Genomic DNA, 26,153 nt, shown 5'->3' with positions numbered 1-26,153 from the left:
CAATGTAATTGCCTAGCACTTGCCAGAGTAAACCACCAATAGGTGTACTTTCCAATGATACTGAATGTATGACTAAACATATCTCTCAATTTCTTTAAAGTCTGAGATATGTATGTACACCCAGACATACTAGTGTGGATCCTACCACTCCACTGAGAAAATTTGTTTTATTAAAATATTTATACTCCACCTTTGGCTCAAGTTTGAAGCCTTCCTTCCAATCTAAAAGCCACTTAAGTCAGAGGAAGGCTCCCTAGGCTCAAGGAGGGCTACTCGGAGGACAGCTGGATCTACCCCAGTGTATCTTCCTGCTTTATATTTTTATTTTTAAAAATAATAGAAAAATACAAAAAATAACAAGAATAAACAAAAATATATAGATAACACTGAGATTGCTACTACACATAAAATTGATCTAACATGCTTAAGACAAGATAACTAACCACCACCATCTATATGGTCATTGATAAACCCATGTTATAACATTAGATAATATTTCATTTTTAGACATACAGTATATCAAATATATAAACTATTATATTTCTACAGTCATTTCTATACTTTCTATATTTCTATCCCATTATACCATTAATTTCTATGTAATCTATATCCAAAATACAATAATGCAAATGTTTTGTTAGTTTATAAACTGCTTCATATTTATAATACCGTATTTATAATATCCAGACATTAAACAAAACAAATAATCTTAATTAATCTAAAATTTCATCTTGGGTCCAACCCTTCCCCTCACTCCAAGTTTTGAGAGGAGTAGATGCAGTAGAGTTTTATTTATCTAGAAACTCTTCAGTTAGTCTTCTATTCACATAATTTGTCAATTTTGCCATCACCACATATTCTGCTAATTTATTCTTCCAATCCTCTATATCTGGGCATTCTTCTGACTTCCATTTTTTTTGCTAACGTGACGCTAGCTGCTGTCACCCCAGTGTATTTTCCATTAGCAGGTCTGCAGAAATCTGTCAGCCATACAACTTCTACAATGAAGCTTGGTGATCAGATGTAAGTGAGCAGAGAGGCAATGCTATGTTCAAGAGTTAAGTTAGAATTACCAGGAGTTTCCCCTGAACACAATTCAAAATGGTCCCCACAAACCAGCCATATGCAACAGATTATTATGAAGGACTGGTTGCTCCACCCATCTGTCAGGCAGATGGGTGCAAAAAGGATCAGCTCTTCAAGTGGCAGGGAAGATTATTAGACACCACACATGTTTTTTCAGGCAGAAAGAGGGCTCCCATAGCCAGAAATGGTCTACCTGTTTTATAATGCGAGCAACTACCCTTAATCAGTTCAAATCCAGAGAGAGAGAGAGTTTGTCCGATTTGATTAATCCTTCTTTATGGGTGTATTAAAACCTATCAGTAACTGCCCCAACCTAAAATCTTGACAGAAACTCTACAAAAAGCAACTACTAACCATCTGGCAAGTTGAGAGGTGGGCTAATGAGGGTATCCAGTGTACATGGACCATTTGATGACATCACTGCAGGAAAACCAGGAACAAGGCAGGCAAAGATTAACAGCTGCTCTTCTGCACAATTTGTCTGGAGAGCTTGCAGCCAGAGGAGAAACAATCTGATTCCTTCGCATCTTATCTAAAAAGGGAAAAAAATAGAAAGCAACCCCATATGAAATGACAAAGACCAATACTGCTGAGAAAATAACAAATCTGCTCCAGGTAGAGATAGATGCTTGAAAAGTATACAAAAGATTCTCTTTTCCCAGGTTCAAGGGAAGAGGAAGACAATCCAGGTATGCTCAGGTGTATGCTGCCTCATTGGCAGAAGGTGAGAAGGAGGAATTTCCCTTGTCCTAGGAACATACTCAGATAAGGAAAGGAAGAGAAAGCCCGGGACAATGAGAAAGTGTCTTGGCTACCTCAAAGGAACGTGGCATGTCCAGTACTGAATCATGTGAGGGAAGAACCTTTTTTTTTTTTTTTAGCTGCAAATGCTAATATGTGGCTAGGCACTTAGCTTGAAGGAATGTTATTGCAATAGGAGTATATTGCGTAAAAGGAATCTTGACTCTTGCAGTGAGATCCCAGTGGCAGGCAGGTCTGGATTTCCAGCTTGTTTTCCCACCCAGCATGTCTAATACACAACATTCCCACTTTACTAATAAACAGGAGGGACTCAAGCTTTTATCTACTGTTGTTGTGATCATGAAATATTATGAAGTGTAAGAAAAACACAATCATATAAATCCTGAACACAGGTCATGACAACCAAACAAGATACTTTAATATGACAGGCACGGGTCAATGGAAACTTACACTGAAAGACATGCAATACAAGACCGATTTTGCATGCAATGACAAAGTCTTTTTAGGAGGCAGCAGAACAAAGGGGGTTACCGCACATGTATTCCCAACGATGTATTAAGAGTTTGAAAATGTTATAAAAAATATTGTTCGCACTTTCTATGTATTCCCACCGATGTATTAAGAGTTTGAAAACATTATAAAAAATACTGTTCGCATTTTGGCCCCTTTAGCTGTGAGGACGTCTTCCAACCATTTATAAGCCGTGGTATCCAAAAACCCTTTTAAAGCGATGTTTTTTATAACATTTTCAAACTCTTAATACATCGCTGGGAATACAAAGTGTGGTAACCCCCACTGATTCCCTGTGTTGGAGCAAATTGCCTCTAACACACACTTGACCACACCTGTTTGCAAACATGCAGATGCAATTTGGAAGCAGGCTCTGGTTGGGAAATAGACTGTTGAGAGTTGATACTTCCACAGAGTCTACTATTATCCTCTCGGTTCGCCTTGCACCAACATACTGAGGATTTCTCCACTTGGAGCTTAGGCTGCATATTGAACCGCTGCCAATTTCACCCCTTCCTTCAAAGCAGTGTTGAACAATCCCAAACAATAACAGCACTGCATTCTCATGCAATGTTAGGTTTGTCTGCCATGGTTCATAGGGGTGAGTTTAGCAAGCCTGCTTAAGTAATATTCCCAGAAATGTTTCAATTACAGTTGTGCACTTAGATTGCAAGAATTTTCTGGCGCAATGGACTCTTTTGAAATTAAAATCTATAGAGTATTCTTCTCATGGTATCAAAGCCTCTGACACTGACTGGATGAGCTGGTACGACAGCTAGGAATGTTCAGACAGTAAAGGAACTTGAATTGTTAGTAAGCCAGCTTCTTTGAGGGAAAGCGAAGTCATCTGTGTGACTGAATTAAAATTTCACAGAGAGGATGCCAGGGAATCTGGAAAAGACGTCAGGAGGTAGAGAAGCTAAGGGTTACGGAGCTCAAAAGCAGGCTGTGCCCCCAAATCTCTGCAGATTTCCCAACCCAGAGTTGGCATCCATAGTCCATACACTATGGGGAAAGGAGAAAGGAATTCTGGGAGATTGACTGAGAGAAAGGCCTGAAGTATGCACTGGACTTAAAACTATGGGTTTGGGGAAACAATGAGTGGCAGAAACATGTAGGTGGAGAGAGGAGCAGCCAAGGTTCCTGTATGCCAGGAGAGATGGTGCGCCACTGCCAGAAGGAAAGTAGGCAATTGAGAGCAAAGGGGGCATATATAAGTAGATCGTGTAGGCCTTGGGAAAAGCCAGATGTCATCACTGCACTGTGAACCAGAAACCCCAGGGTGGCAAATGGGGACAGGAAGTGGGGGAGGGGGGCTCAGAGCTGAATTTCATATGGATCTGAGAACACCAATGATTCTTTCGCTGCAGGCTTTAAGTATTTAGAGCAGTGTTGGATTCAAAACACAAAATAAAATACCTTAAGACAGTTTCCAGTGTGCAAAAGTTTCTTCAAGACTGAGCCTGATTAGAGGAAAAACACGTTAGAATATTTCCAAATATTTTAAGGCATCTTCCAGAGTGTATGCGGCCTTTTTCACCTTAATCCTACTTAGCCAAAAGCAAACCCCTCAGAAATGCTGACAACTCTGGCCTAGTTCTTCTGAACAGCAGATGAAGCAGTGACCCCTTTCCAAGTTGGACCACGGTGCCCTGTCACTGGAGCTCACACGATGGAACGAAGGATTACAAATCTTTAAACCGTCCATCCACACAGAAAACTACATGGCAGCAAGGAAGAGGCTAGGCCAGTATGAAGGAGCACTGCCATCATGTGAGTGAGTCAGCCCAGAAAGAGCTTTACCTCCTCATTTGCCATCTGTGAATACTTCTCAGAATGTTTAGCAGAAGGTTTAACAGCACCAGTGCTACTACCACAGCAGGTAGCTTCTGCAACACATTGCAGAACGAAACAATATGACTGGGAAGGTTCAGATCCAGAATACTGAAGATTTAATTTAAAGCCCTTGCCTCAAGCTTGAAAAAAACAACAACCCAATGAGCCTTAATTCTGAGTTAGGCAATTTATTTTAACTTCCCGTACACTTGTAAAATCAAGTACAAAGAGAAACTTCAATTATGCTGGTATAATTATTTCAAATAGGAAAATAACACTGATAGCCAGAAGTCCATACATATTGGCTTGGCCTACTCCCCCCTTACTGTTATGAAATAACCACATTTTGTATACGTGCACATCCAATGGAATAACTGGATATTGGACAAAATCATTACATGCTATATTACATATAATAAAGGGGTATATAGATCAAAGTACATTTTAATTTCATTAACATGAACTTCACTAGAATGTAGAGGAGCATACACCCAACTCAGTGATAACAAGTGTGTGTGCGTGTGTGTGCTGTCAAGTCACATAGGGTTTTTTCAAGGCAAGAGACATTCGGTGGTGGTTTGCCATTGCCTGCCTCTGTGTGGGCTGAGAGAGTTCTGAGAAAACTGTGACTGGCCCAAGGTCACCCAGCAGGCTTCATGTGGAAGAATAGGGAATCGAACCCAGTTCTCCAGATTAGAGTCTGCTGCTCGTAACCACTACACTTAACCACTACACCATGCTGGCTCTTACATACACACACATATATATAATAACATACACATAGTACAAAGTTCACTTACCTATACTGTGGAAATGCCACTGAAAGAAAATTCTTTCTGGCAGTAGTTGTAATATTCTCTGCAGAAAATAGAATAAAAGATTTTATACCAGATTAGTAGATTGTAGCCATTTAACGTCCTTACTTGATTACAAAATGATTACGAAAGGGGGGGGGGGTACACTGTCAAAGTATTTTCTTTTACTGTTAACCCCAGAAGATAACTTTCTCAATAATATAAAAAGATTGGCGGACATCTTTAGAAAGTGTTCTAAACCAAGCAGGAAACTCTCAAGTTTTGGGGGCTATAACATAGTTTGAATAGTTTGAAACAAAATTGGGACAGGCCACACAAAATGTGGATGTATTGGGTGAGAAAAAAGATACCTGACTCAAAGTTAAGTATGTAACACACACACACACACAAAAAAATTCTGAACTGAAAATGAAAGAATTCTAAAGTTTCTAACTCATTTCACATTTTTCAGAAATAAATGGGTCTTGGAAATTCACAGGCCAGACAATTATTATTAACAAAATTTATATCCCGCCTTTCCACCCTCACAAGGGTCACCAAGGTGGCTAACATTGTTAAAACAATTAAAAACAGAGCTAAAATACATACAAAGACACAAAAAACAATAATTAAAACACTGGTCAGGAAGGAGAGATCACTGAGGGCAACAAAACAAAAAGTCTTGAGCCACTGGTGAAAGATGGCAACAGACAAATCTCCCCAGGGAGAGAGGTCCAGACTTCTGGTAACAAATAATTGGTAACATGAAAGTGGCATAAAGCTGTTCTTGGCATCAGTACTGGATAAATGAACTCCAAAACAACATAACCATCTATGCCAGGGGTGGGGAACGTCACGCCTGGGGGCCGATTAAGGCCCATGAAATCGTTTGGTCTGGCCCTTTGTGGGTCCTGGCAGATCTCTAGCTCAGAAGGATCTAAGACTGGTGATCCACCCCCTCCCGCGGACAGGAATAGCCTCTATTCAAGGCAGATGTGAGTTTGTTTTGCCAAGAAAAGGAACCTTCCCCCACCCCCTTGCAGAAGAGTTGTTAGCTATGGAGCTGCTAAGACTGCCCAAGAAACTGTGTTAACCCTTACCCATCCGGGCCATGGAGAAACATATTCCCTCTGTACTACAAGAGGGCTGGGGGCGGAAGTGGTGACAATGGAGGAGTTAAAGGGAGCAGGGTCAGAATGCGCAGGGGGGGAGTTCTTAGCCAGTGTGTCCTCATTTCAGCCCTACAGGCAGAGGTAGCAGGAGCCGACTGTAGAATCTGGCCCTGACCATGCGAAGCAGGAGCAACTCCGGCGTGCGGCTGGACAGCTATGTGCAATAGACCATCCTGTGCCACCAGGTAGGCGGGTGTGCCACTGGTTGGATGCCTGCCTGCTTGCCCACGGGGGGGGAGGGTCATCTGGGGCAGCTGCCTGCTTGGGGCTTGGTCGGCTAATTTTTAAGTTGATAATTTTGTATAGCCCGCGAATATGTATGTATCTGTATCTATCCAGAGAGAGAGAAAGCACCTTTAATCATTCTAGACTTAACAAAAGCAAATCATTTTCCTTCTATAATACAAACATAAATATAAAAATATAAACATAAATTGCAATAAATTCCAAACTGCTACTGATATCTTGTAAAGGAATATAAAATACCTTGGGAAACCCCATAGTGCAAAATACTCCTGTTAGTGTTTCACTCCATTTATATGGTAATCCATTAGCACACTTGAAATAGAAATTAGGCATTACTTCTAATCAACACAGAAGGGGAATTGCCAGTTCTTTTATTCATAGTTCTTTTGCTTCTGCACTTACTGCATGACTAAGAATAATATGAAGAGTAAATTTTGACTTACATAGACGTCTTTGTGTTGTTGTTTTTTTAAATCAAGCAGATGTGTTTAATAATCCATTTGGGGACTTTTTAACTTACAATTTGATGTAATCTGTTAAACAGATTATCTGCAAACTGTAAGAAATATGATCTATAAGTATCTCAATGTGTAGCATTTAAGAAGCATTGCCAACAGCCTCTGCCACTGTCCCAGGACTGGCATCAACATCCACTGAGGTGGGGCATTTGCCAGGATCCAAGGCATCTCTCAGGGCCAACCCCTCTGCCTGCATACCTCCTCTGCCGCCTACCGGCCAGCATACAAACACTCTGTCACCCATGCTCCTGGCTGCACATGCTGCCAGCACCACCAATAGGGTTGCCAGCTCCAGATTGGGAAATATGGGGATATTTTTGGGGCGGAGCCTGGGGTTTGGGAGGGACTTCAATGCCATAGGGTCCAATTGCCAAAGCGGCCATTTTTCTCTAGGTGAACTGATCTCTATCGGCTGGAGATCACTTGTAAGAGTGGGAGATCTCCAGCTAGTACCTGGAGGGTGGCAACCCTAACCACCAAGGAAGTATGCGTGAATAGTGTACAGTGGCATTGCTACTGGCAGTCTCAGTGGCAGCACTCCCAGCCACACATTTTGCCCAGTGCTGTCAGAGTAAGGATGAACAGAGCTTGTGGGCTGCTGTGAGAGAGCAGGGGAACAGCACACAGACAGATGGCAGGCATGTCAGTAGGTGGGTAGTAAATGGTGACTGATGGGGGGAGGAACCTGGAACCAAACCTGCAGCGCCCCCCACCCCACCCAGCATCTAAACTTATTATTATGTACACCCAACCCAAGTAAAAATGAACCTAGAAAAAGCAAGCTTAGGTACCTGAGAATGTTGAAAAAAACTGAGCTCTTCAAATGAATGTACCTGGGTTACTGATAGCCGCATGTAACATCGACTCTGGACACAGGAGCAGAAGGAAACTGCCACAAAAAAGCAGGCAAGGAGAGAGCACATATAGTCCTCCATCCTGCTCTCAAACTGTACATCCAACAACAGAAGCCTTTCAGCTATCGGATTTGAGAGCAGCAAGTATGTGGATCACTCAGACTAGCTTTCCTTGAAAAAAAACTTATACCCATTAATCAACTATGTTAACAGGTAACTATTTCAGATGCTGTACACATTATAAAATGAGGTGTGCAATAGTTGTGTCACCTTTTGCAGAGGACCCATTCAGGTCCAACAGGGACTGTAGATGAGAAAACTGGACAGGAACTACAATAAGAGAATGGTTAGGTAAACTGAAAGGTTTAGAAGCCAAGTTATCAGGGGAAAAAATGAACCATTAGCCCCAGTATGTGGAGCAACCGATGACTAATGGAGAAAAAGATGGTGTAGACCCAGCCCTTTCCTGAACTCTGTGCTTTCTTCCTTGGAAGAACACCCCAGTGATATTCTCCATTCCACCAGAGTATTTTTCCCCTCGGTATGCAGTTGTAAGTAAAGGTTGGAGTAGTGGTTGCGACCTCAGGGACGCATCACATAATGCAAAAAGAGAACCCTCTTTCTTTGAAAACCAAGATATTTACAGTTTATTTTGAAAATTTATCAACACCAGGTATCACTCAAATGGTTGCAAATGTTCCAAAAAGGTATAATTATGTAAATCCTTTTCTAAAAGGTGTTTAGTGATCTGGTTGTGCTCAATTTGGAATCCAGGTGCCAAGCGCTAATAACCCTCATTAACTGTTTAGCTAATTAAGACAAAACGGGGACATGCCCTTACTCCTGCTGATACAGGATTAAATTGACAGTCCAAACAACCAATTTGTGAATCTCCGATGGCTTGAAAATATGAATGTTTAGTCTAGGTGACATTTACACTGTTTTTATGCCTTATGTCTGCTTTGAGGGAAACCTTGGCCTAGCTTATGACAGCTTCTTTCCATGAAAGAATTCTGAGACTGCCTTCAGAATAACACTATTGCTTTAATGACAGGAGCTTTCAGCACAGAAGAACTAGAAGAAAAAACACCAAATATGTTTGGCTTAACTGCTGAGCAAAATTCAATGGAAGCGCTTCACAGGCGTGTGGTATCTAAATCTGTAACTTTTCAGAAGACAAGAACCAAAGACCAGAGCAGGTACCACATTAACTAAATCAAATTGTCTTACTGGAAATATTCCATTCAAATTCCCTCCAGAAACCAGCTACCCCCAAATAGGCTATTATTGTAAGCCACCTTGAACCAAGAGGTATAAATGAGGTGAGGTATAAATATTTTAACAAGGATAAGATCCAGCAGATCTGTTATGCTAGCGAAGGTGCTTTCCTCTGGCAGAATCATTTCCTGGGGCAAGAGGGTTGTACTTTGGCAAAGGAGCATTTTACATCAGAGGAAGACACCTTTCCAGAGGAAAGTACCTCTGTTAGCGCAATGGATCTGTGGGATCCAGCCCACAGTATGTTAGCACTAATACAGTGTAAATTAAAGTATGTAAAGCAACGAACATAGATTATCTGTGTATATTCCTGTTACTATTATTATTATCATGCCAATAAAGGTGACTGAAACTGATTATCTGTGTAATGCTTACTACAGGCCACTAAAGCATCCAAACACTGAAGTATCTACCCCATACAGCATGTCCTTTTGCAGCCTGCTTTGGTCAGGACGCATCTCATCAAGCTCTGAACTGACATACGTCAAGCCCCGGAAGCTGCTACGAGCCTTCTAGCCTTCCCGCAACCCCCATTCCCAAAGAAATAATCAGAAGCATATAAAACCCAATGTCCAAATCAAATAGGGGAGGAAGAGAGGGCAGGACCTGCACACCAGTATGCTGCAGTACTGCAGTTAGAAGCTCTGCTTACGAACGGAGTTTGATCCCGATGGACGTCGGTTTCAGGTAGCCGGCTCAAGGTTGACTCAACCTTCCATCCTTCTGAGGTCAGTAAAATGAGTAATCAGCTTGCTGAGGGTAAAGTGTAGATGACTGGGGAAGGCAGTGACAAACCACCCAGTAAACACATTGTGCCTAGTAAATGTCAGGATGTGACGTCACTCCATGGGCCAGTAATGACCTGGTGCCTTTTACCTTTTACAAATATTCATAAACCATTGTCTGTGAGAAATGTTTGTCAGAAACAGAACTTGTTCCTTATTGCTATGAAGGTTGCATTACATTCAATCAACAGTAAAATGTAAGAACTTACTTCGAAAAGAAAGAGAATGGAGTCCAGCTCCTCCCTTTGCGATTTATTTCCTAGGAATAGAGGAACATTCTTGTTATTATGGATCAAGACTTGATACTACCCTGAGAACAAAATCCTGCAGGAGATGCAGCTTCTTAGTTCAGTTCAGTCATGAACAGGCCTGGCCGCGTAAAACTGGATACTTGATTTATTTTTACTGACTTTATTATTGTCCACTTTTCTCACTAAGACTCAAGACATATTACAGGGCAAACAAACAAAAATTAACAGTGCAGTAGGACGAGGACTGAAGAATGAGCAGTAAACTAAAACAAGAGGTATGGACAATATATATAAACTATAGGACAATATAGAAGGTGGATTATAAGGGATAAGACAAAGCAGCAAAATCAGGTGATAAACCCAACTATCATCGTTGTGTATTACAATCTCCATCTATGAACTTCATCATGATATTTGAGAATTCACAAACATATAATTTACTATACAAGTGTTTGGCTGTTGCAGTGCTGTGAAGGAACGATCTTCTACTTTGTCCTCAAACCTGTGGTCAAGTTAGATGTTTGCTTGGAATAACTTCTTTAATGTTTTTTGCTCCAGCATATATAAGGTTGCCAGGTCCCCCCTCTCCTCTGGAAGGGAGGTTTCTGGGGCGGAGCTGAGGCGGGACTCACTAGACGTGATTACGTCACTTCCGCTCCTTATCCAGCCGATGTATTGGTGAGCAATTGTGACCTGACAACCCTAAGCATATTTCTCACAAGCTGACTGGTTGCTGCCTAAGAGCTGAATTATTGTAGAAGGTCATAGAATCAAAAGGAATGATTGCTTCACAGGATAGTTCAGACACCAGATGCTTACAGTGGTGAACCTATCATGAGCACTTGAAAAGATCTATCTGGGCAATGCCAAGACATTAGACAGCTCTTAAGGATAGGAGGAATGTGTGAAGGTAAGGAGGCACAGAAGCACAAGAAAAGGGGAACTGGGTCCATGCAAAAGGATGGCTGTGTGCTGTGGTGTGAAAAGCAAGGAACTCAAAGAAGGAGAGGCCCTGGAGCACAAGTTGGGTTGGGTGTCTAGGGAAATTAGAGACTGAACAATGCTGGGGTGGGGAGAGGAAAGTTTGCTCCTCAGGCTGTGGATGGGGAGGTTGCAGTGGGGATGGGGCAAAATTGCCCCCTCTTCTTTCTTCCATTAGTGCAGCCTCAAACTCCGCATGCTATTTATGTACTTAAAACCTTTCCAACCAAATAGGTTACCCCAGGCAGCAAACATCAAAAACATTAAAACAATTTCAAAAACACATAACAAACAATTTAAGTACCGGTACATGGTGACAGTGGCTAGAGTGATATAAGCAGCAAAATGGAAAGCAGAGAAATACCCAAATTTAGATGAATGGGTTAATAAACTAACTGAGTACGCAGCTACGGCAAAACTGACATCTTTTATACAATTTCAGGAAAAATTGAATATTTGCTTTAATAACATAGATACAAATTTAGAACAGAATTAAAATTAAATTAAAACGGGATAAGAAAGATCTAGGTTATATATGTGTAAGAACAAGTAAAACATAGGTTATCAGACATGGAAGAATATGTTAACAACAGAGTAACGTAATTCAAAGAAGTTGATAATTGAGTGGTCATTTTGAATGGTAAGCTCCATGTGTATTATTATGATTATATTGTAATGCTTGTATGTTTGTGTTTTTAAAATTAAACTTTAAAACTAAAAAAAAAATTAGAACAGCATTTAATACTTAACAATGCAATAAAAACATACATACAGACATATACACAAGGGAGGAGGGTGTGCCAAACGAAACAAACAAGTCTTCACCCGCTGGCAGAAGACAATGACAGAGGGAGACAGACAAACCTCCCTGGAAAAGGAGTTCCAAAGCTTCAGCGCCATGATCAGGAAGGCCCTTTCTCAGGTTGCCCCCTATGTAGCCTCAGATGGCGGGGGGCAAGCAAAGCAAGGCCTGTGAATATGATCAGAGATGGTAGAAGGCTGTCTTGAAGGTATGCTGGCCTCAAGAAGAAGAAGAGTTGGTTTTTATATGCCAACTTTCTCTACCACTTAAGGGAGAATCAAACCGGCTTACAATCACCTTCCCTTACCCTCCCAAAACAGACACCCTGTGAGGTAGGTGGGGCTGAGAGAGCTCTAAGAGAGCTGTAACTTGCCCAAGGTCACCCATCTGGCTTCGTGTGTAGGAGTGGGGAAACCAATCCAGTTCACCAGATTAGCCTCCACGGCTCATGTGGAGGAGTGGTGAATCAAACCCGGTTCTCCAGATCAGACTCCACCGCTCCAAACCATCACTCTTAACCATTACACCACGCTGGCTCCCAAGCCACACAGGGCTTTAAAGGTCAATACCAACAGCTTCAGTTGAGTCTGGAAGCAAATTGGAATGTGAGTCCTCCTGGGAATAAACTTTTCCAGACTTGGGCTGAGGGGCAGATGAGCAAGATCCATGTCCTTCAGCAGAAGGTGCTTACCCTGTGGATCTTTTCTGCTTCTCCCTTCCCCAGCAGTCCTTTCCAACTCTGGGAAGTTTATTCTGGGGGTGGGTGGGTTATGTGATCTAACAGCCACATGGGATCCAACCCAATGCATTTTTTTTTAAAAAAATTAAAATTATTATTTTTTAATTATTGGTGGATCCAATCCTTCCACCAACAAAGTGAATTCAAGGAAGGCATTTCTGCCCCTTTACCCCTTCTCAAGGCAGCCTCATGAGCCCCAACATGGCACTGGAGCTATAGAAAGAAGGAGGAATTGGCAGGAATTGCCCCACCCTGCAAGCTTTTGCTCCATTCGAAGTGCAGGGAGAGGCAACTTCTTCCAATGCCTGGAGCTGCACTCTGCTGTGTTCCTGAGCTCAGAAGAAAGTAATGAGGGCTCAGCAGAAGCATCTAAGAGGGTTCAGCAAGCTGCTATGAGAGTCAGAAGTTGCTAAAGGAGCATAGGGAGAGGTCAGTCTGGTCCCATTTCAGCTCCCTTTTTTACATGAAGCCCAACTGATAATGCAATGCCATTACACCAAAGAATGTGGCGAGGGGAATCTCTACTTCCTACTCTTAATTTTTATACAGCCCTCCCTACAGATAGGCCTAAACGTTAAAAAGTGTCCCAGGATTGAATAAATGCATGTCTTGTACCACGTTCAATGAGTCTTAAGGTTAATTTTCTTCAGAGCTACTTGTATAGATGCAAACAACAGATCTCTAAATGTGAATTTGGATTAGGATTGCTGACCATTCCAAATATGTAACATTTTGCCTTAGCATTCAACTCTGAATTTTAGTCTACAGTTTATTAAACATATTTTGGATATAAGGGAAAAGTTGTTTTTTGGACAGAGAATAATATTTCTAGATACACAATCGTATTAAGAACCCAAAAAGCTTCAGCTAGTAAAGAAACACCTAAAGTAAAGCTTACCTTTTTGTTTCAAGCTAGTTTCCAGTGTTATGAAATTTTCATAGAAGATAAAATAAATCTGAGAATAATTAGTTTCAAAAAATGGTTTAAGTTCACTGCCATCCACAGCATCTGCAGGGCAAAAAAGGTGAAAAAGGGTAAGAATTATTTTGTACTTAAAATATTTCTATGGCATGTTTCCACTCAAATAAGGTCCCCCAGTGGCGATCATCAAAACATTAAAAACAACATTTAAAATAAAGAATATATATAATAATTCAATAAAAAACATCTTACTCTATTTATATCCCACCTTTCTCCCCAAAGCAGCTTAGATCATTCTCCTCTCCTCCATTTTACCCCCACAGCAACCCTGTTAGGTAGGTTAGGCTGAACAGTGTGTGACTGGCCCAAGGTCACCCAGCAAACTTCCATGGCAGAGTGGGGATTCAAACGTGGGTTTCCCAGATCCTAGTCTTACACTTCAACCAGGGGTCCCCAATCTTTTTGAGTCTGTGGACACTTTTGGAATTTTGAAACAGCGTGATGGGCACAGCAACAAAATGGCTGCTACACTATGGCTGCCACGAGAGGTGGAGTCAGTCAGACAACAGCTGCCGCAGCTTATCTTCAGCCATACAGTGACGATCCTGATGCTGTGGTGGCAGCTGCTGCCAAAGCAATGTTTTAAAAAAATCTGCACAGCCAATCAAATCTCCAAAGGCCAATCAGGAGCCTTGCTGAGAAAAAGACCCACCTGGCCACACCCAGTTTCTAACACTTGACAGGCACCCGAAAAGGTGTTGGTGTGTCTTGGAATGGCAACCACAGGCATCATGTTGGGATCCCTGTACTACACCAATAACAGTTCTAAATCCAGTCTAAATTTCATCAAGGCATTCCATTGTTTTTTAAAAATAACCTTTCTCAGGCATGCCCTTAGGGCAAACCATGCTTATGTGCAAAATAAATATGCCGTATTGTCTCATGTTTCTACCATATCTAATTCCCAAGCCACCTTTCCTTAGAGCTGCATCAATACATAGATAGCCATTACACGTTAAAAACAGAGCACTGTTTCTCTCATAAGAGACCCACCCAAACACTGCTTTGAAACTATTTTCAATCAATAACTAAATCCACAAGTGATCACTTCAAAACAGCATACGAAAAAGCACTCTCTCTCCAAAGGCAGATTAGTATGATTCTAGCCAAAAACTATTCCAGTGAATAATGTTTGTTGCTTAACAATAAAAACCACCTGACTTCAGAAACAATAGCAAGCAAAAGGTTCAAACTTTTCATTGACTTTTCCCCACCAGATCTTTCTGTTGCTAACTCTGAAAACATAATACAAACAGTAGAATTTAGAGGAGTTTGCAAAACTCTAAATAGTCTGGCACTCCTCAACGTTCCATTTTACTTGGGAAAGCACAGATATGCAACTTTACTGTGCTGATTTGTAAACATGATAAAGAGGTTTATCTCCTCCTGATACTGTCTTCCATCCTTAATTACAGTTTGCCTGGTAAATATAGCCAGACAACCTTACAATCTGCACAGGAACACAGAAATGGCCAGTTTGCCAGTAACAGCAAATGGACATGTTTAAATATATCCATTCCCTTGCTCATACATACACCACCCCAGATCATTCTGCAAGAATTCTCTTTTTGGAACTACCAGCCTCAGAGCCCAGAAGCTGGGAGATGACTCTACTGCAGGAAACCAGCAGGTCTAACTGCAGCAGATGCAGACTGACTGCCAGGAAACTAGTTGCTTGCTAGACCACTGTGTTTATGCAGGTTTTTAGGTCACAAGTTAGATTTCATCAACAACAAGTGTTACAGAAACTAACTGCACTGGAGAATGGAAGAGACACTTTATCCAGGTTTATTCCGTGGTGGCACACCTCTGGAATGCCAAAGTAAAGCATTTTTTGTATCCAGGCTTTTAACTGAGGGCTTCCATTTTTTTTAATGGTTTTTATGGTCTACTTTTAGCCAGAGGACTGCTTTATGAAGATCATTTTAGGCTGCTCAATGTCTCTTGAATGCTGGTTTTTGGCAGCGTTTACATTGTTAAAATAGATAAATACATTTTGATTTAGAGTATGAACAGCACCTTTTCAAGCAGCAACTGTCCACCTTTCCTGCAGTTTTTTGGCTTCTGAAGAAGATACAGTAGAGAAATGTTAACAAATCCTCTCTGTAATTTGTTTTCAGTTCGTTCTAGTTAGAGCCAATAAATGTGCCACACTGTGATTAAAAAAAAAAACTAACCCTTATTCTGAAGCAGTAACTTTAGCTTTGGCGGCAGCTTCTGGCTTAGCTGAACCAAAGTATTCAAATAATGGCTCTGGTTGTGCAAAAAAAAGTGTGACTTTCTGCTTTCGCCAATCTGTAGCTATGAACGCACATGCTGCCCAGAAGTATAGGACACACAGTGCCTCCAGGAGAGTGCTATAATGCTTTGCCAAGCTAGGGCTGCTGAGAGCCCCCACAAGCCCTCCAGACAAAGATTTCCCCTACGCCACCCCCTCAATGCCCAGATCCAACCTATCATACGAAAACAAAGCATATGAACCAAGATCTCTGGAATCCTGTCCGCCTAGACCTCGCAGCACTCAACAGCCTTGCTGACCCAACTCATTGATTTTGAGCTACCAAATATGCCCAGTGAGGACAAAATAGTAACTGATTTGCCCCATAATAGAGGAACAGAGTGGACCCCGTTTTCGAGAATTTCCAGCACTCTGAAGACTGCATTTAGGGAGCACAATGGGAAAAAATCTTTTATGATTACTTAATATCTATCATATCAAGGATGGTATTTGTATCAAGAGCTGGAGTCCATGAGAACAATGCTAAAATTCCCAACAGTGACCTGAGTTCATGTGAACTTTCCATACAAAAAAAAGCGCTTTTCAAATTTGTAAGTCTAAAAATCAGTTTGCGGGTATGACAGTTTGTATGTATGTGAATATAATATGTGCAGATATAAGCAACTGGAAGTCCAGTGAGGGAACTGCTGATAAGCAGCTTCAAATTAACTCTGAGTGACGTCTATTAAAAGCTGCAGAGAATTACAGGAAGCCCAACTCAAATGGTAGGACAGTCAGTAATACCTGGGCCTAACAATAACATTAGATGATAATGTAAAGAACATGAAGAGAAAGCAAGGTGAACGAGGAATCCTCAAAAGACATTGTAACTAGTACCAGAAGTACTCTGTGCTGGAAAAATCCACACTTGTAATCACCTCTTTTGTCTGTTCTGCTTCAACTGGTCAACTTTTTGGCAAGCACCACTGGGGTGGGGGGGTGTGGGGGTGTGGAATGAGGGGGAACAGAGAGACTGGGGATAAGTGGCTGGGCTGAGCAGGAATAACATTAAGAGAGTTGGGGTTTGTGTAAAACACGAGTTCATCCCCTGCCCATAAGAAGCCTGTTAATAGGTTTCATGCTCTTACATGAACCCACGGAGACTGAATAATTCATGGCTCTTCACATAAAAGGAGGCAGACTCTACTTCTTCTGGGTTAACGATGAAAAGAGCCCTAATGGAGCAGGCATTCACGTTTCTACCTGCACATAGGTCTATGATGAAGAGGATAGGAAATTCAGAAGAACATTTGAAACAAGGGGAAACTTCCTATGCATCAAAGACTCAAACAAAGCAAGTAAGAGACAAGTTCTTTCAATCTGCTGACGCCTTCAAAGGTGACGAATGGATAGCAATGTGGAAATACAACTTTTCCAATAGCTGTTGACAATTAATAGAGCGCGCATACACACACACGTGTGTGTGTGTGTGTAGTTAAATGGAACCTTCCAAGTCGTTTGGACAAGAGTAATGAAACATCTTATCCATGAGCCAGAGTATGCACACCGCTTGGTGTTCCCATTTGGGAGAAAGGCAGTATATAAAGGAAATAAAATAAATTTACTGATCAGGAACTACAAGTGTGTGTAGGGATGCTGCCCTGCATTACTTTCAATTGGCTATACATTTGGGAGTGCATCCTCTTCCATAGATCGACATTACTCATCAGTCATGGACTACGTATGTTTGCAGTATGCATTTTTTTGTGTTTTTCACCTAGGCAAGGTTAACAATTATCTTTAAGAGGACCTTGCAATCTAATCACTATTAAAATCAAGTCAGAGTCCTTATTGTGACCCAAGTACAGTAATTCTAAAACTGATTTTGTGCGTTATCGTATAAAAGGGCAAAACTTGATATTCCAGATACAAATGTGGACTGTGCTTTGTTTCTAATAATGTAATCAGCGCTTTTGTTGTATCATGAAGGACCCAAACAAAAAGTTTAAATGAGCAATGCTTACTACAAAAAGGAAGAAAAATATGCACTATTGTCTCCGAGACAGTAATTCATACTATGCTGGCTTATAATTAGCCAATTCAAAGCATCTGAGATTTTGTGTCAACTAATCTAAGCCTTTCCTCGTAATTATGTACCTTACTTTAAATATTTTGAATTTATGTTTCTAGTTGCACCGAATGCTTCTTAAGAAGGAACTGGAGAATGTGAAGATTGCAAACCCTTTGGAAGAACGACTGGGAAACATCAGATTTTTTAATCCTCAATGAAAGGGGGGTGTCAGAGCATGGATTTTGGAAAAACAAACAGGGAGTAAACCAAGTCCCCCACAGAAAGATAACTGAGGAAAAAGTAAGATTGGCAGGGCCCAAAATATGCAATACTGGAAGCACTATTTTATAAGCCATCTACTGTTGAATAAACGAGAAGTGTGCTCCAGCTAAAGAAACACTCTTTGAAGTCCAATTGATTTTGATGGAAGAATGAACTCTCCCGTTGAAATAAATGGGACTTAAGAATGCTTGGACAATTCCCAGTATAAAGAACCGCAGAAGCCTGTAGTTGCGTAGTAAAATTAAAAGCCAGCGAAGAACAGTTACAAAAAGATAGGGACCAACAACATTCCTTTTAAAGTATAAAATATGAATTAATATTAATATGATGAAACACCAAACAAAAAAATAGTGAACTAATGAAAGAAGGAAAGATTTGACAAATATGTTAGAAACAAAAGACTGATGAAGTATCCAACGGAGTGGGCTGTGATTCATGAAAGCTCTTATAGTAATAGATGCTGTCAGTCTTTAAGGTGACCCTGGACTTTGGTTTTATTTTGAAGGAGTAAGGAAAGACTTTGTGACTAGGTTGAATGTATGCTGAACTCCTGGTGCATCATCTTCAACAGCAAAGTCATTAAACCGGAAGGCAGTCAGCCCTCAGGCAGGCCATAAAAACAATTTTAAAAGATCAACTCCTTAGTTAAAAGACTGGGCAAAAGATCTAGCCTGGTGCCTGAAAGAGAGTAGGGCAGGCACCAGGCAAGCCTCAAGGGGAAAGGCATTCCACAGGCAAGGAGCCACTACTGAAAGGTCCTCTATCTGCTCACCACCCACCTCATCTCTGCAGTCAGGGCTCGTGAGGACGATAGTCTGGGAATTTCTGACCATGCCACTAGAAAGCCTGCATTGTGCAGTGGCTAAAGTGTTGGACTAGAATCTGGAAGACCCAGGTTCAAATCCCCACTCTGCCCTGAAAGCTTGCTGGCTGACCTTGGGCCAGTCACATACTCCCAGTCTAACCTACTTCACAGGGATCTTGCGAGGATAAAACCGAGGAAGGGAGAATGATGTAAGCTGCTTTGGGTCCCCATTGGGGAGAAAGGCGGCATATAAATAAAGTTACATAAATAAATAACATTCCCTTTCTTAATAACCACTTAAATCTGCAAGAAGGCAAGCTTGCGTGGACTGGCACATTTTTTCCTTAGACACAAGTAGGCTACCAAGAATATAATTTTCTTCCAGCTGTCTAAAAACCTTTCACGATTTATTCTAATGCAACTATAAACCAAAGAGAGCAGTTTGCACAACCCAGGTGATCCATTAGGCCTCTCCCACATTTAATAAAGGAACTGAGCGACAGTTTTCCTCAAGAGCACCTCAGTTACCCAACGGCACCAGATACAGCAAAATGGCAAAGTTACCTGCCTCCAGTTGAGTCCAACAGGTTGAGACAAAGCCAAAGTAAAGGAACCAGGCAGAGCTGAAATGGGCAACATCCACTGCAGATGGGTTTGGGGCTCAGAGGATCCTTTAAGTACCAGTATGATATAACAGTTCGAACATAAGACTAGGGTTTGGGAGACCTGGGTTCAAATCCTCACTCTCTGTGAGGCTCACTGGGTGACCTTGGGCCAGTCACTGTCTTCCTCATTCTAACCTATCACACAGGCTTGCTGTCAGGACAGAATGAAGAAAGGCAAGACAAAAATCCTAGGCTTAATTAGTTAATTCATATCGCAGAGGTACACAGACTGAGAATTACTGGTTTACAAACAACCAAGATATCTGAATTACAATGATCTGGAAACAATATTAAGAAATAAAAGATATACAAAAAGACATAGGCTATTCTAATGATACCATCTCCAAAAATTAAGTTTTTGATAGCTTATGGGCACCAGGTTACAAATTGCACAGGGCAGAGACTTTCAATACCCATTCCATTCCATTTTAAATTAGTAGCTTTCAACAAGGATTACCTATCCAAACATTCAGGGCACTCTGCAAGCAAAATAAATGATTAAGGGCACTCACCAAGAAGAACTCAAAACTGGCACCCTAAGAGAACAGCATGAACTAATACATTTACATGAGCCAACGACTTTAGAGATGTCCTCTTAGAACCAAGCTGGAGACAGCGTTCACTTCTGCTGTAAGGTATGGGCCAGGGGCTCATCGACCTCCTTGGCATGCCACTGTTCACCTCAACTGAGGACTCAAAGAGACTTAGAACATTGTTCCCTCCTCCTCTAACTGCCTCCCCGGCGAAGGAACTGCATCATTCCAACACTATTTTTCTTTTCCAGTACAACAATCGCATACAGGAGGTCACATTAACAAACAGAGAAACAAATAGATTGATCCTTCATTTAGAGATGTGGAGCATCCTGGACTAAGTATTTGGAAGATCAAAGAGAAGAAGAGTTGGTTTTTATACCCTGATTTTCTCTACCTTTAAGGAGTCTCAAAGCGGCTTACAATCACCTTCCCTTTCTCTCCCCACAACAGGCACCTTATGTGGTAGGTGGGGCTGAGAGTTCGGAGAGAACTGAGACTAGTGCAAGGTCACCCAGCAGGTTTCATGTGGAGGAGTGGGGAATCAAACCTGGTTCTCCAGATCAGAGTCTGTCGCTCTTAACCACTACACCACGAAGGAGACCAAGGACACCATAAAGTTTTTCTTCAGTGTCACTGTCTGCAACCCTAAGATACTCTCCTGTACATCCATGGTCTAATAGCAATGAGAAGAAAACAAATTAGGTAAATGCATTAAGACGAAGTCCTTGAAGACAGGTTTACTTTGGCTTTTCTCCCTGCCAGATTTGGTAGAGTAACATACACATTTAGGCAAGGTCTTTTATTGCAGAGAATCAGAATCATGAAACTAATGCACTTGGAAATTCTTCTTTAGTAACACCTATTATCAAGGGCTTCCTGGATCTCTAACGAAATTGTACATTACAAAAATGTTTCCAAAGTTAATCTTTAAGAGATGCCCTCAGTGCACATTTCAAAGGTCTCATGGGGAAAAGCTTTGGCTTTTTCTTTCTTAGAATATTAATCCTAAACTCATGTAAACTAAAAACACGTAACTACAATAAACTAATGTAAAAAAGTCTCAATCATTCAAAAATAAAACAAAAGTACAGTGGCGGCTTAAAGAGTAACAAAATGTTGTTAGTCTTTAAGATGCCATTAGGCTTTTGTTGTAACTCTGGGGGTTACCGCACGTTGTATTCCCAGTGATGTATTAAGAGTTTGAAAATGTTATTAAAAAGCATCGCTTTCAAAGGGTTTTTGGATACCATGGCTTATAAATGGTTGGAAGACGTCTTCACAGCTAAAGGGGCCAAACAAAGCACGAACAGTATTTTTTATAACGTTTTCAAACTCTTAATACATCGCTGGGAATACAAGTGCGGTAACCCCCTCTTTAAGGATGCCACAGCTGTTTTATTTTCCTGCAACAGACTGGCCATTTATACATGGGTACTTTGACTCACATCTCCGCCAGACTGATTCAGTTCTTAGTTGGAGTTATGCATGATTTTTCTGTCCCTCAGAGATCACCTTGTGCCCACCCCATGCTTCCCCCGCATCTTCCCAATGCTGTTTTACCACGAATATAAAGTCTGCTCTGAAATCAACTCGGTTCAAATTGATGCAATTTCTGTGCATAGCCCTAACTTCGGGTTTCCCTCCCCACGCCCATTTGTGCTTATCCCTCTCACATCCAAGAAGCCATTTTGTTTTGCCACTCGAGTGCAGGTCGGGTAAAAGGGGAGGGCAGTAATCGGAGCCAAGTAGGCATTTTACACCCACAGTTGAGAGTCACACCCATGTTAAACTCAGGACACAGTGTGAGATCCCCCCTCTTTTTGTTTGTGTGTGCAATTTTAGCAATAAAACACTAAATCTATAAATATAAAAGAAGAGAAGAGCAGCTGAGGGAACAATTTGGAGTTTTATTACTAAAACTGCACACCGAAACAAAAACAAAAACGGAGATCTCCCACTGTGTCCTGAGTTTAACATAGGTGTGATTCTCAACTGTGGATGTAAAATGGCTGCTCAGCTCCAATTGCCTCCCTCCCCTTCTAGCCACCCACTTAGAGGCTGCTTATTTGGTCAGTTTCACAGCGAGTATGGATCAGAGGAGGAAGATCCACCAAAGTGACCCCTGCTGCTCCTGGGCTCTCCCACTCTCATTCGATCCCTCCCTCTCTGGGGAGCCCGGACTTGGCTTCATTAGGCTTGCCTTGGCACGGGGAAGCCAGCTCTTCTGGCAGAAGTGGCAGAACTCAGAGCCCTGGCAGAGCAGCTGGGGCTGGCTCACATGGGGGTCGAAGGGCAGGTGCCCAGCAGGGGCCCAGATTCTCTTGGAGGCACGTGAACATGTACACACTACAGCCAATTACAAAGCTAGATTTTCAGGGGGGAGGGATTCAAATGTACCACATTTTCACGATGATTTCTTCATTGCAGAAATTCTCCTGGAATTTCTTCAAGGCAAAAGGCCCCCATGCACAGGGTTTTGAGAATTCGGATGAGAAAAGTGTGCAACAAGAGAGCATCAAACCCAAGATAAAATTTCCATGCATAAATGGCCACTAACAATTCTGCCTCCTCCTTTTTGCCATCAAGTTGCAGCGACATTGCAGGGTTTTCAAGGCAAGAGAGGTTCAGAGGTGGCTTACTATCGCCTGTCTCTGCATAGTGACCCTGGTATTCCTTGCAGGTCTCCCATCCAAATACTTGCCCAGGTTGAGGCTGAGTGTGTGTGACTGGCCCAAGGTTACCCAGCAAGAATCAATGGCAGAGTGGGGATTCGAACCTGGGTTTCCCAGATCCTAGTCCAACACTTTAACCACTGCACCATGCTGGCTCTAAGTTCCCCTTAGCAATACTCAATCATTCAAGCCAGATATTGGCCTAATCCTCACTGAGGTAGACAAACTGAGTCTAGGCTGTACCAGTTTGGACTACAGGTGTTAACTCACATGACTGAATGTGGTCTTCCACATTTTGAACAAAATCCTCCCACAAAGGAAATTAGATCTGGAGAATGACTCCAGCATAGCCATTTCTAATAGCAAAGGGTGTTTTTTTTTGTTTTTTTTTTGGACAAGGCATTTGATCATGTGAGCTGTTGTTTGCAGTCTGTAAAGTTACAGGGCCCAAGACACAATTTCCTTCTCAGTGAATACCCGGCCATTATCTTGTGCAACTTCCTGGAAGATCACTGTTTTGTTTACTTTTAGGAGGATGATACAAGTTAGAAGCAAGAGATGCTGGTTTTATTCAGCCAGTCAAGAGAGTTCAAAACTTCCTAACATGCAGCACTATTTCAAGATCACTTTGCAGAACACTTCTGCCCACATCGGTCTCAGGCAGTTTGCACATGTGCCCTGATACAGTGTGGGATTAATGGCAGACTGTTAATTCACATGGCTGACTTCTGGCAAACAGCACAGGGGTGCCCAAGCAAAAAGGCAGTGACCTTGCTGCTGGGCACTTCTGACACCCATAGTACAGACCAGAGGCCAGGATGTGGCGGTGTGAACCTGGAGGTTTATATTTCTTCAAGACCAGCAGGATCCACGAAGAGTCACAGGAAGGACTGAATCACTGAGCGCTTCCCTTTCTCACTCCACTCTCTTCCTGTAGAACACCATAAAATTTTACGGGCTTGTGTGGGCCACTTTTCATATGCACCTTCTGATGCTATTTCCACTTCCTGAACTTTAATTCTAATACCTAACATATCGAATTTTATAGTGTTACCAAAAAAAAGTAACAACACTCCTGTAAAACAGGGCACCGTGGTGCTGATGGGAGGCAAGGCAGAGAAAGGCAATAAAGTCTGCAGCCTGTTTCTCAACACCACAAGTGGGAGGCTGAGGGAGAGAGGATGCCTTGCCTTCGGCCACCTACACATGGAGCGGCCTTCTTTCGAACCAGACAGGTCTATCTAGGCCAGGATGGCACAGTCTGACAAAAAGCCACTCTCCAAGGTTCCCGCTGGAGCTCTTTCAAATAAAGTCCCACCTCCACAACCGCGATTCGAGTTCAAATCCTACACAAACCTGCCTTATCCTGAACCAGACCACCGATCTAGCCAGGTAATTATCCTCTGAACAGCAGCCGGTCTCCGGGGTCTGGGGGCAGTGGTCTATGGCACCCACCTGCACCTTTTAACCGGGGACGGAAAGGGCTGAACCCAGGACCCTCTGCCTGCAAAGCCAGGGCTCCAACACCAAAACTGCCTTACCCTTGGCCTAGCAAGGCCAGCTTTCTCTTCGCTGTCCTCTCCAGGGTCTTTTGCATCACCTCCTATCTGATCCTTTTACCTGGAGGAGCTGGGGATTGAACCTGGGACCTTCCATGTGCCAAGCAGATGCTCTACCACTGAGGCACCTCCTTTGTACATGAACACATGGTGCTGCCTTACACTGAACCGGACCCTGGGTCCATCAAAGTCAGTACTGTTTTCTCAGACTGGCAGCGGCTCTTCAGGGTCTCAGGCGGAAAAGGGTCTTTCATATCCCCTACTTGCCTGGTCCCTTTAACTGGAGATGCGGGGGGGGGGGGGGTTGAACCTGGGACCTTCTGCATGCCAAGCAGATGCTCTACCACTGTGCCACAGCCCCTCCCCATAAGACATGTAGCTGCCTTCTACTGAGCCAGCCCCTCGGTCCATCCAAGACAGTGTTGTCTACTCAGCGCAGCAGCGGCTCTCCAGGGTCTCAGGCGGGGGTCTTTCACATCACCTACTTGCCTGGTCCCTTTAAGTCAGTGGTTCCCAACCTGGGGGCCAGGGACTTCTGGAGACGCCGCGAAAGTCTTGCAAGGGGTCTGCGAATCCATACATGCATTCAGCAGCTACCATTTTGATCTTTTTAACAATATGCTCAATTAATGGGTACTAATAGTACAACTGCTATCCTGTGGGGTTGGGGGTCTGCAAAAAAAAATTGATATTAAAAGGAGGGATCCACATACTCGAACAGGTTGGGAACCAGCGCTTTAACTGGAGAGGCCGGGGGATTGAACCTGGGACCTTCTGCATGCCAAGCAGAAGCTCTATCACTGAGCCACGGCCCCTCTCCATGGTTCTCAGGCGGAAAAGGGTCTTTCACATCCCCTACTTGCCCGGTCCCTTTAACTGGAGATGCCGGGGATTGAACCTGGGGCCTTCTGCATGCCAAGCAGAGGCTCTGCCTCTGAGCCACGGCCCTTCTCCATGGCTCTCCAGGGTCTCAGGCTTTCACATCATCTACCTGCTCGGTCCCTTTAACTGGAGGTGCCGGGGGATTGAACCTGGGGCCTTCTGCATGCCACGCAGAGGCTCTACACACTGAGCCACGGCCCCTCCCCAAGGGGGAGATTCGAACTCGGGACTTCCTGATCTGAGCTCCTATGGGTGGGGGGGAGAGAGAACTCTCCCCCGCGAACCCAGCAGGCTCCGAGGCGCGCGTGCGCGTGAGAGAGAGAGAGAGAGAGAGAGAGAGAGAGAGAGAGGGTTCTCCGCCCCACCCCCACCCCGGCTCCCACTCACCCATCAGCGCCCTGAGGTGCTTGAGGCGCGTCAGAACGTCCTTCCGCGGGTCCAGCGCTTTCTGGGCGGACTTCTTGACGTCGGCGTGTCCCCTCCGGGAGAACATTTTGCGCATGGGAGGGAGGGAAGGAGGGGCCGGCGGGATGGACGCCTTCCCCTCCGCGGGGCCGCCGGCTCCGGCTCTCCTCAGCCCCCTCAGGACCGGGACTGAGGCGGGCGGGGAGGGGGAGGGGGCAGGGGCGGCGAGCGCGTCTCCTGAAGGAAGTGGGCGGAGGCCCCGCTGCCGCGGGTGGGCGGGGTCTGCCGAAGGCAGGCCCTGCGATAGGGGGACACCGACCCACGAGCCCACCCACTGGGCGGGGCCGCGAGAGTGGCGCCGCGTTTGTGCGGGCAGACCGTTGTTTCAGGGGAGGCGGGGGAAGGCGCGTCAGAGGAGGCCGCCAATCAGCGCCTGTCGTGCGGCCCCGGCGCCCTTCTGAG

At 43.3% G+C, this 26,153-nt stretch overlaps 1 protein-coding gene across 1 annotated transcript in view; it reads right to left on the bottom strand.

The window, feature by feature from the left end:
- RALGAPA2 (Ral GTPase activating protein catalytic subunit alpha 2) overlaps positions 1–25,780 on the bottom strand; it is a 186,195-nt gene extending 160,415 nt beyond the window's left edge. Inside the window, exons 1-6 of the mRNA XM_056862277.1 lie at positions 25,674–25,780; positions 13,513–13,623; positions 10,051–10,100; positions 4,995–5,052; positions 3,778–3,821; positions 1,441–1,618 (exon numbers count right to left, since the gene is read on the bottom strand). Coding sequence (XP_056718255.1) covers positions 1,441–1,618; positions 3,778–3,821; positions 4,995–5,052; positions 10,051–10,100; positions 13,513–13,623; positions 25,674–25,779 — 547 coding nt within the window. The 5' untranslated portion in view covers position 25,780. The remainder of the gene's footprint in view (positions 1–1,440; positions 1,619–3,777; positions 3,822–4,994; positions 5,053–10,050; positions 10,101–13,512; positions 13,624–25,673) is intronic.
- Between the last annotated feature and the right edge of the window lie 373 nt (positions 25,781–26,153).

This window comes from Euleptes europaea, chromosome 17 (assembly GCF_029931775.1).
Source record: "Euleptes europaea isolate rEulEur1 chromosome 17, rEulEur1.hap1, whole genome shotgun sequence".
NCBI classification, from domain to species: Eukaryota; Metazoa; Chordata; class Lepidosauria; order Squamata; family Sphaerodactylidae; genus Euleptes; species Euleptes europaea.
The sequence above is the reverse complement of the archived record's forward strand: the minus strand, read 5'-3'. Positions and strand labels throughout refer to the sequence as shown.